At 40.8% G+C, this 11,278-nt stretch overlaps 1 protein-coding gene across 1 annotated transcript; it reads left to right on the top strand.

The window, feature by feature from the left end:
* The first annotated feature begins 1,969 nt into the window (after nt 1–1,969).
* On the top strand, nt 1,970–11,278 carry LOC105032967 (mitochondrial import inner membrane translocase subunit TIM22-4). Its single transcript, XM_010907575.4, has 4 exons — nt 1,970–2,310; nt 4,400–4,590; nt 4,671–4,743; nt 10,827–11,278. The coding sequence occupies exons 1-4, from the start codon at nt 2,160–2,162 to the stop codon at nt 10,910–10,912; spliced, it is 501 nt and encodes a 166-aa protein (XP_010905877.1). The 5' UTR covers nt 1,970–2,159; the 3' UTR covers nt 10,913–11,278.

The following is an 11,278-nucleotide window of genomic DNA, read 5'->3' as shown; positions in this document are numbered from 1 at the left end:
CGAGAAGAAACTGAGGGCCCTCGGCTTCTCCATCCACCGCATCATCATCTCTCCCTTTTTCCGCTGCCTCCAGACCGCCATCGAGGCCGTCTCCACTCTCTGTACCGTCATCAATGATGAAGCCTGCCTCCTTACCATGGAGACCAGTACAAACGTCGTCATCGATTCCTTCCACGTCAAGGTATTCCAGTCCGTCACATATTCTTTTTTTTCTGGAAGTACCAAAAAATATTTGTTTTTAGGATTTTGTCCTCTCCCGATCTCTCTCTTGCTCTGCCGGCTGCAGTGTCTAGTACATAGCTGCCGCCGCCGCAGCTGCCTCCTCCTCCTCCTGCACTGCCGACGGATGGACGTGACGGCAGCGGGTGGGTGCTCTAGTGGCAATGGGTGGATGCGACGGTGGTCATGCGAGTGCGGCCGAAGGATGGAGGGATATGGAGGAGGGGGCTCGACGCAATCGGGCTCGGACCTGACTCAGGCATAGGTTCGGACTTTTTTTTTTTCAAAATAATCAGATCTAAATTCGGCTCGAAGTCCAAAAAATTTTTTCGGATCGGACTTGGGTATAGCCTGGTCCAGTTTTAGACCTAGTAACTTGCACCAAATTTGAACTCCGTGAGCCCGTCCCAGCACTCGGCGTGCCCAGAATAGTTGACACATGGTTCAAGCAATTTTATGTATAGATCCCTATAGAACATCAATATTGCTGGAAGTTATGCACAAGTGGTACAAGGGGTTGTCGGCTCCTAACTAGTCCCAGCACTTGGCATGTCGAGACTGGTTAAAATTCTATTTAAATAATTTACAAATAAGTATCAATATTACTTAATTTTCGAACAACGGGGTGCAGTGGCACCCGTGGGCTAAGGCTAGAAGTGGGCTCGGGCCGGCCCGAGGCCCATCGGGCCAGACTGGCTTCAGGCCGGGCTTCGGTCTCGGCCCAAAACTTTTCGGGCCGGGCTCGGGCCTAGAAAACTGGGCCCGATTTGCTTTCGGGCCGGGCTCGGGCAAACCTTTGGCCCGGCCCGAGCCCGGCCCGGGCCCAAGCCCGAATCAGGCCCAAAGTCAGGCCCGATATTTCTTAAGCCCTCTAGTCCCTCCTTTGCCTTTGCCTGGACTCTGGTACAATCAAATCGGAGTCGACAGAGTGGGAAGTCTTCCTCTTGATCGGAGGGAGCCGCTGTCGGAAAAGACGACGCACCGATGTCGGAGGTAGAGGCGGCAGTGGACTTGGCTGCGGGAGATGGCGGCTATGGTGGAGGAGAGTCGAAGGTATTGATGGTGGCGGAGCTCTTCGATCATCAGTCCTAAAGGTCCTAATCTCGGAGCGTCTTGTCCGGATCCTCCTGGAAGGAGTTCGGAAAGATGATCAACTTCAGATTATTGGCGATCTGCGATAGATCCCATCGGACGGTGTCGCAAATGGGCTCCGTTAGCGTGTTGGGCGGCGATTCGAAGCCATCGGCCGCGATACTGCCGTAGGAGCTCTCGATGGAGGGGATGCTCGGCGGCACGACAGTGGGAGCCTTCTGGTAAGCGACGTTCTCCGATACTCCTCCATTCCCCCCGCTCCTTCCTCCTCTCCCTTGCCTCCGACCGTCCCCTCCCCCGCTCATCCCCTCCCTTCGCAAGGACCGCAACAATCTCACCCAGGCCCGATTGGGTTCGGACCTTACACCTTATACCGATTTGGAATCGGACCAGTCCAATTGGGTTCGGACCGATCTCGGGCCTATATTTTTTCAAAAAAATCGGACCTAGGCCCGGCCCGAAGCCCGAAAAATTTTTTCGGGCCAGGCTCGGGCAGGGGTAGAACCCGATCCAGCCCGGCCCAGTTCCAGCCCCATCGCGGTCTGCGCCAGCCCCGGCAATCGGTTCAAATATAGTTTAATCTATTTTACATGCAAGCCCCTACCAAACACATCATCGCTAAAGATTTGCACGTGCGGTGCACGTGAACCTTCAACTCGGTCTTGGAGGAGGAGAAATAGAGCTGGAGAGAGCTCTCCTCTCCCTCTCTCTCTCTCCATCCATCGCATTTTCTTCGCCCTTCCAGCTCCATCGTTGAGCTCTTCTAAGTCCTAATAGTCTCTGGGCTTTGTCGAATTCGAAGAGCGACGAGCTGGTGAATGCTTTACTCCTCCTTGTGAGCTCAGCCCATGGCCGCCGCAGATGGAGAGCCCCAAGCGGCCACGAAGGAAGCTGAGAAACCGAAGATTGAGCCGTTGAGGCTCCCAACGCCTGAGGAGATCCGAGGCCAAGACATCTGGAACAACTGCGCCGTCCGTAGCGTCGTTAGTGGAATCATGGGTACTCTTCGACTCTCCAAAATCTCACGTAGAAACCCCAGCGGGGCAAAACGATGAGATTTTTATTCATGGTTTTCTCTCGATTTATTTATTTATTGCTTTTTGTAACTTTGCTGTTGGAGTGGAGCGGTGAGTTCTCGGTTACTATCTTAAAACTTACAGAAGAGGCCTGTGAGGGCAAAAAGTTGAGATTTTTAATCGAGTTTTTTCTTTCTTTCTTCCTGTAATGTCTTTTCTTTCCCAACTTCTCGCTTAAAATACTGGGTTCTGTTTGGTTTTTTATGCTGGCTTCAGAAGGTGTTCTATGAGAGATTGGACTGTACCTTGATGCTTACAAGATGTTTGGTATAAGTTCAAAGTGAGGTATCTGTTCGAGGTTTTCTTTCTTCCTATAATATTCTTTTTCTTTTTCTAGTTTTCTGGTTTAATATAGTGGGCTTTATTGGGTTCTTATGCTGGCTTTTGATGTTTCTGTAAGATCTTGGACTGAATCTTTTATGTTTATAAGATGTTTGGCATAAATTCACCGATAATTTTGTCACAACACACGGAGGCAGCATCATCGATTATAATGGTTAGAGAACAGCCTTCCTAAGACACATGTGATGGTTAAAGGGTCAATATGTTTTTAACTTTTAGAACTATCATCCTACGTCTATGCATTGTCTCTTTTACTGAGTGAAGGTGAAGAAAGAATCTACCTGTGATCTCAGACACCTGTCCGCCCTTTAAGTATGAATCTATTTTGGTTTGAGTGGAAATGGCCAACTATGGTTATCCTGAGCTTTTAATAATTTGTGGATAAGCCAACTAGAAGGGGTCTTGCTAGGGTCTGTTTCTTTGGCTGTGCTGGATATGCAACCATAATACATAGTGAACAATGTGATCATAACTAAAGGGCCACAATTCATCTCCTTGGCATTCATATTATGAATTATGTTCCACCAGTTGTTTACAGATGGCTATATCTTCCACCATGAATTGCTTCATCAAATGGTTCAGATTCCTTCTTATCATGGCATATGAGTACTTCAAAGTAGGCTGGGTGTCTGACGGGTAAAAGAAACAATTTTGCATTCTTAATATCATGGGTTTTGAGTTTTCGGGTAATGCCTTCTGGGATTCCATTGATGGAATTCATATTGAGAATGGCGAAGAGCACCATCAAGATAGGAGTAAGAAAAGGAAATTTAATTCTTCACTGAAAAGGGACACATGAAAAAAATCCGGATAAAAATTGTATTCAAGCTTAATTTTTGTGAAAAGATAGATAGTACTCTCTAGGATGGAATTGGATGAGATAAGGTCTGCCATCAAGCCTAGGAGATAGTTTCGTAGGTGAGGACACCCACATAATTGATTGGTTAGTTTAAGCTCATGCAACCATAGAGCAATTCTTTGGCATTCCTTAAGGATTTAAAGAGTCTAGACTTTAGACAAAGAGGAAAAAAAATGAAATCTCTTTTTTATTTGTGGACTTGCATTCATATTGTATCCCAAAGTTCTGCTGTTAGATTCCTGGTTTTGGGCTTGAGTCGATTGCAAATATTGGATTTTGAATTTCATTTGCTTTAACTGAGAAAGCTTGCAACCAAGCAAATTTTCCTGATTTTATTATTAGCCATAGGATCTCATAGTTTTCTTTGTTGTTTTGTGGATGAGTTAAGCAAGGGGCTTTGCTTGTCATTCAGATAGTTCAATTACAACACATTCTTTTAGTCATGTTTCCTATATAAGAATCTTCTTAGCTATGTGGCCTGCAGCCATGTCATCTTGTCTTAGTACACACTAAAAGTTGGCCCCTTGGTCAGTTATTTTCTTGTTTCTTTTTACTGATATGAATAAATTGGGGGTATATCAGTGAAGAGTATTTCAATTTCATGGATATTTTCTGCTTATCAGCTTTTATTTATCTATCTCTTAATTTTCTCCCCTCTCTCTGCCCCGCTCTTCTCTCTCTCTCTCTCTATCTCTCTCTCTGTGTGTGTGTGTGTGTGTGTGCGTGCATGCGTGCGTGGGTGCATGTGCATGTGTGTGTTAATTTTGGGTGACCCTGGAATCAACGCACTTCTGTTGTGGATTCCGTGTAGGCGGTGGTCTTGGTCTAGCCATGGGCTTGTTCCTCGGGGCTCTGGATAATCCTCTTATGCAGGAGGAAATGTCAACAAAGCAGAAAGTTATATACACAGCAAAGGATATGGGCAGGAGAAGTTTAAGATCTGCAAAGACATTTGCAGTTATGGGCCTGATCTTCTCAGCTGCTGAATGTGTTGTGGAGAAGGTAAAAAGACAAAAAGAAAAGATGATGTCCTTCATTAATTTGAATTGTTTCTGTTTTGATGATTATGTTTTTTTCTTTAGGCTCGAGCAAAGCATGACACCACAAATACAGTTGTCGCTGGCTGTGTTACAGGAGGGGCTATATCTGCAAAAGGTAACTTTCTTTTCTCATGCCAAAATCTAGGAATTCTAATGTCTTCTGGTGCAGGAATTTTAAGTCTATAAGGTTCTGCCAAGTAATAGTATGGGCATAAATTAGCATGCAAGTGCAGCAAAAGAAGTTGCTTATTACGTTTTCTATGGCTCTAAATCTATTCCATTTTGGCACTGCTTAGGTATGGAGAAATACACTTTACCTAAATAATGACATTAATGACATACCTGCCAAATGCCATTATTTTGGATTGACTAATTGCTATTTCTCATTCGTTCATTGCGAGAACCATGTACTATAATTTTGGCAGAAAGCTGGGCGAAGGAAGCCCTTACCAAATGAACTTAGACATGCTAGAATGCCATATTTCCAGTTTTCCTTTTTTTCTGGGCGCATTTTCATTGTGAGTTATTTCTATCATATACCTTCAATTTAAGTTGAGTCTGATCTAGAGTTTCACACTGCATTTTTCTCGGCATCTCCATAATTTCACTAGTGGGCATCAATTATCCCAAAACATCACTATCTCAATATTTATGTCACTCCCAAGTCCCATGAAGCCCTTACAGAGTCCAAAATCTGCTTCATTTTGACGGATCACACTGAACATTTCATTAGTGATGATAAAGTATGAAAAAAAATGGTTTCCTCGTTATCACTATGATGCACCAAATAATAGTTGAAATCTTCTGGTTTAATCTCAATCCATCTAATCCTATTTCATTGGGAAATTAACGTTTTGGTAAATTCTGAAGAGATCTCACCAGATCACATTAAGGAACTTCCAGAAATCAATTGACTTTGTGATGGCCATGGAACACTAACTGATATTTCTATATGTTAGAAGCACTTCATTTGTAATTTTAAAGGTGCCTTAATGCATGCTTTTTTGGTGCAAGCATGCTTTGTCATATATATCGAACATGCAAAATATCATGTAGAACTGATTCTTGATGATCATCATGTCACTTGTACCTTTAGCATGAAATTGGGATGGAACCATAGAATTGCATCTTCATTTTGAGAGTGTTTCTTTTGTCTTGTTGTATCGTGTGTTTTTGTTTAGATACAATGAGAACTATTGTCAAATAAGGACTCTACAAAGTCATATAAGCTAGCTATTGGAATCGTGAAGAATAGCTCTGATAAGATAGCAGTGTGAACAACTTTAAGGGGTTGTGTTTGGTTGCCGAATAAATTTTGGGGGAATAAGGAATAGCTTTCCAAATCTGTAGAAGGTTAGGACTTGTTACATGGAATAAGAAATTTATGGCGTTCAATTTGAGGAATAAGTAAAAGGGAATATGATGTTTTGATGTTGTTTCTTGGCAGAATAAATTGAGGGGATAAGCGGAATTTTATATTGTCTTGACAAAACTGCCCCCCAACAATTGTTGAAAAATGGCTTTGAAGGCACTATCTTGTGAAATTGCCCTCCAGTATATCACAATTTAAGAAGATCCATTACTCACTTACATAGCATATTGGCTTGAACAAATTATCAAAATACAAATCCGTGAATATATTACGAACTCATTATTCAATTTACTGATAAACATCAATGAAACTAAACTTACTCAAAAATTTATGAGCTTTGCTTTGACACAGTGAAATCTTCATGACACTCACCATCAAACCAATTCATCATGTTGATAATTAACATAAAAAATCTCAACCCAATTAAATCAAGGTTTTAGTTCACACACTTAAGCAGAGTCCATTAACAAATATCAAATAGGACATATACGATGAGAAGCAATAAAACCAAAATCATCCTAAGATTGACTTCTAGCAATGGCCAAATGTATTCTGATATAACAACAATAGTTTGCAACTCAAAAGCTCCAACAATTGCCTTAACATCCTCTCTCACCTTCCCTTCATCACTCTCCATAGGTACATCCCACTGGTCATATCTGAAAGTGCCCACAATACTTCTCTAATAACCTGTTCATAGAAAGTCATTTCACCATAAGTTGATAAAAAATTGTATAGCTTCTACGTAAATTAATTAAAATGCTTCTACTACTAAAAGGTTTATCTTCTAAATTCTAAGAAAAAAAATAAAAATCCCATCAAACAGCCATATGAAACTTGCTTCAACAAAATATTCTATCCAGAAATAAAATATCTAAATAATTTGGCACATAACCATTCATCATCCAAATCTAGAGAAAGTAAAACATGGTGCATCTTCTTTAAATTAAGAAAAGAATTCAAAAAAAAATCCATAAAAAACCCAATTCACCAAAAGATCATCAAAATTCAAAAATCTAAATCATTTAACAAATATCCATTATTCTTCAAATCCAAAGCTGGTAAAAATGAGAATATATTCTTCCTTAAAACTGAAAGAAAAATCCATTAGTTATCCATATAAAACTAAATTCACAAAAAAAAATCAAAATTTTAGATCCTAAATAGATTAAAAAAGAAAAATAACCCAAATTTCCAATCCATTGAAAGCCCATGAAAATTTTAAAATGATCAATAAATGAAGAACTATGCATAAGACTTGCGATCACAGAAAACCGGAAGAAAATTTTAATTTCTCATAATTGAAAGAAAATCCCACCTTTTCACATCAAAGCCTGGGCCTTTCTTCAAATTGTTGTCGATGGAGTTCTCAAATTGTGAGGAATTGTCTAAGATGGTGTAAGGGGGGAGGCACTAGAAGGTCTTCTACGAAGGTGACAGAGGAGAAGACAAGATTAGATGCATATGGCACATCACCTAGAGGCTTTGCCAACCACCTATCAACCATAATCAAAAGAGGGGAGGAGGGAAGAAGGGTGTAATAGAAGAGGAGGAATCCATAATGGAGATTTTAGTTGCCAAGTCTGTAGAGCAGCTTGGTGCCATGATCAACACCCATGCATAAAGATTGAGAGGAGAAGGAGAGATGGGAGGATCAAGAGGTAATGAAGGAGAACGGGGAAGTGATAGATGACGTACCAAAGAAATGATGGCTAGGAGGGATTTTAGTAATTGGATAGAATAGGCTGTTGCTTATCGCAGAATAATCCAATTTGACCTTTCCTTTGGTCTAGGCTTATGATGTAAGTGGGAGGGCTATCCTCTTAGGCATCATAAGCCGGGTATAGCATTATTCCACCAACTCAGAATAAGTGGAGGAATAAGGGGGTTATCCCTCTACTTATTAACCATCCAAACACTACCCAATAGAATTCTAGTCCTTGTGTTTATCAAACTGCTAAATTTGAAATGCATGTGATATCATATATGAAAGCAAGGATTGCGAAACCATCCTAAACCATCCAGTTCGGGGCAAATTGCGGTAGACCGGCATGGTTCCGGCATTCAAAATGAGATACTGGCAAAGGAGGGGGGAGGGAGAAGAAAAGAGAAGAAGAGGGGGGGGGGGAGGGAGAGAGAGACGGCTGTCGGAGGCTGTCGAAGGGTTGTAGAAGCCACTAGAGAATTGGAGGAGGGGCTTTGCCCTCCTTTCGATCAAAACAAGAACGTTTGCCTCTATTTCCTTTTTTATTTTGTTAACTTTAGGTGAAGTCGGCAATATTGTTGCTGACTTCACTTTTTTAATGTTGCCGACTTCATTTTTTTTTTTTAAATTTTGCATACTTTAAGTAAAATCGGTGATAGGATTGCTAACATCACCTAAAGTCACCAAAATAAAAAAAGAAACAAGGGCGGATGACTTCTATTTCAATCAAAAGGGTAGAGCCCCTCCTCCGATCTTTCGGTATCTTCTGCAGTCCTATGGCGGCCTCAGCGGCCCTTCGGTAGCCTCCAGTGACAATCCGATAGCCCTCCCTCCCCCCTTTCTCTCTATCTCTCTCATGTTCTTCCTTCCCTACACTTGTTTTCATGTTAGGCTACTCTCTGTCGGCTTTCATCAACTCTCTCCCTTCCTCCCCCTCTCTATATTTTCCTCTCTCTCATTCTCCCTCTCCTTTGCCCTCTCTATTGTGTCGGTTTGGGCTTGGCACAGGATAACATGGGGTAATACCGAATCGTGCTGCCAGCCAACCGATTCGGATCTCGATAGCAACACAGCAAATCTTGTATGGAAATATTACTTTAGATCTTAAAGTTCTTATAAAGTGGGTTTACCAATGACAACTAAATTAATCATAAGTATTGCCAGTGTCTATCTTTTCCAACTCAAGCCTTCTACCAATTTGGCATCAATGGTGTGCCGACGATCAATGAACAATAACACTACATATACTCAGAGTCACTCTATTGTTAAAGCATCTATCTGATTTCTTATTTCCTTGCAACCGTGGAAAGTCTAATAATGCTGCATGCAACGTTTTTAAGTCCTGGCGGGACAAGGGGCATCTTAGTCGTCCCATCCCATTCTTGTGAGAAAACAAGACTGGGATGGGGGTTAAGACTCCAAACCCATCTACATGGGAAGAGAAGAAGAGAGAAAAGAAAGGAAAGAAAGGTGAAGAAAAGAAAAAAGTGAAAGGAAAGAAAATAAAGAAAAAGGAAAGAAAGAAAGAAAGGGAGAAGAAAAATAAAAAATAGGAAGACCAGAAAGAAGAAAGGCTTTAAGAGAAAGAAAAAAGAAAAAAGAAAGAAAGGAATGGATAAAAGGGAAGAAAGGAAGGCAGAAGACAAAGAAGGAAGCAAAGAAAGAAGAAAAAGAAAGAAAGAAAGAAAGAAAAAAAGGAAATAAGAGGAAAGAGAATGAGGGTTTCTATCTGGACGGTTGACTAGGACCGCTGCTGGGATGGGCAGCATAGTGGGGCTTCCCGTTCTATGGAGAAATAGGAACATCTTCCCTCCCATAAGATTTGAAACCTTGGCTGCATGATCAACATACCTAGTAATAAATAGAGGAATGCACACAAGATAACTGGAATAAAGATGTTGAGATTAGGACTGATGCATGGAGAAAAATCATAAAAATAAGATAGAGTTAAACAGCAAATGCATGGGATTGTTGGACAAAACACGAGGGATAAAGGTCAAAAGAAACAGCTTAGATGTTTGATGAAAGCAAACAGTTCTTATTAGAAGCACCCTGTATTTTATTTAAGCAAAAGGCTTAAGATAACCTGCGGGGGCTTTGAAAAGCATTTGAAGTACTCATTGGAGTGTGGTACCCTAATTAAAGAACTGATATTGGCAAGATGTCTTCAGACGGCTCAAGTTGTTGGGGAAAGCTTGACAATATTTCCTTTCACATAAGTGTAGAATTTACTTTACCCCTTCTTACCTCTAGAAATGAACTTGTTCCTGTGAACCTGGTATTTGAGCCATTGACTCCATTGAGGTGAACTGTGATTGACCCGCTTGTGGGATGTAAATAATCTTAGTGGATGGTCAGGAACTTTATGAAACTGGTGGCATCCTATATGCTTTCTGGCTTGTAAAGTTATCAACCGCGGTACCATCTCAAAACTGAAATTTTTAAAACCTTTCTTTGGTGCCATTTGCTTCCACTTTCCAGTTCTAACTCAGTGAATTTGTGAGAGATTTTACATCAAACTAGGAGAGTCAGACAAAATAAGGGTTGTAAATTGTTTTGCATGAGGGAATTCAAGAAGTGACCATCTGATATACCATTGGAATTTCTATTATGTTTGCTAAATTTTGTTTGCTAAACATGGTGGATCTTATGGTACGAGACCCATGTGTATTTATCTTTATGACATATTGTGCCATCCCCAAATTTAGCTCAATAAGTAATTGGTATATTCAAATTGAAAGCATGGCTTTGCACCCTTTCCTCTTCAGACACTAGTTTTTGCTGGCCTAGTACTAATTGCCCTGTGCCATGTTTTTTGCTGTTAGGCGCAAAACGGGCAGATTGCAGTTTATATTTTATTTTTATTCTCTAACCTTCTGTTTCGACAATAAGGATAAAGTTTCTTATTTACATCACAGTAGTGGTTATCTCCATATATACTTCCAGAGCTGTTAGAAAACCAAACTGATGTCGCCCATTTCGCCTCAGTACTACTCCTTGGCCAAGGGATTTCAATAAGCATGACATCAACTTCTTTATATACATCTCAATGTAGATTTCGTCATGTATTTTTTTCTTTTCAGGAACCTCATATTTACATTCTAATATTTCCACTTTGTAGGTGGTCCAAAGGCTGCATGTGCAGGCTGTGCAGGTTTTGCGGCATTCTCAGTCCTGATTGAGAAGTTATTTGATCGGCATGATTAATATATTAGTAGTAGTATATTTAACATTCAACTCCATACGCAGTTTTTCCTCTCAGTTCAGTATATTGATTTCGGATGGACTTTCTGTCGTCCGATTTTGGAATTCATCTTAATCCTGATATCCAGTTAACCGGGAATGTAATTTTTGGGTTTCATCCCACCAGTATTGAGATGTTTCAAGCAATTTTGATATTTACATGATGCTCGTGATTCCTTTACACCTGTAAAAGTGAGGGTGATAGCTTTCTCTGACTGGATAGAAATAATCAAGGAAAAGATACGCACCGAAACAAAATTCATTTATGATGTCTATTTTGCCTTAGTGCTGGCTATCAATAATAATGTCGTGTTTCGCTTTCTTTTGAAA

The sequence above is a fragment of the Elaeis guineensis genome, chromosome 13, assembly GCF_000442705.2.
Source record: "Elaeis guineensis isolate ETL-2024a chromosome 13, EG11, whole genome shotgun sequence".
In the NCBI taxonomy this organism is placed as follows: domain Eukaryota; kingdom Viridiplantae; phylum Streptophyta; class Magnoliopsida; order Arecales; family Arecaceae; genus Elaeis; species Elaeis guineensis.
This window is presented reverse-complemented; position numbering and strand designations above follow the sequence as displayed.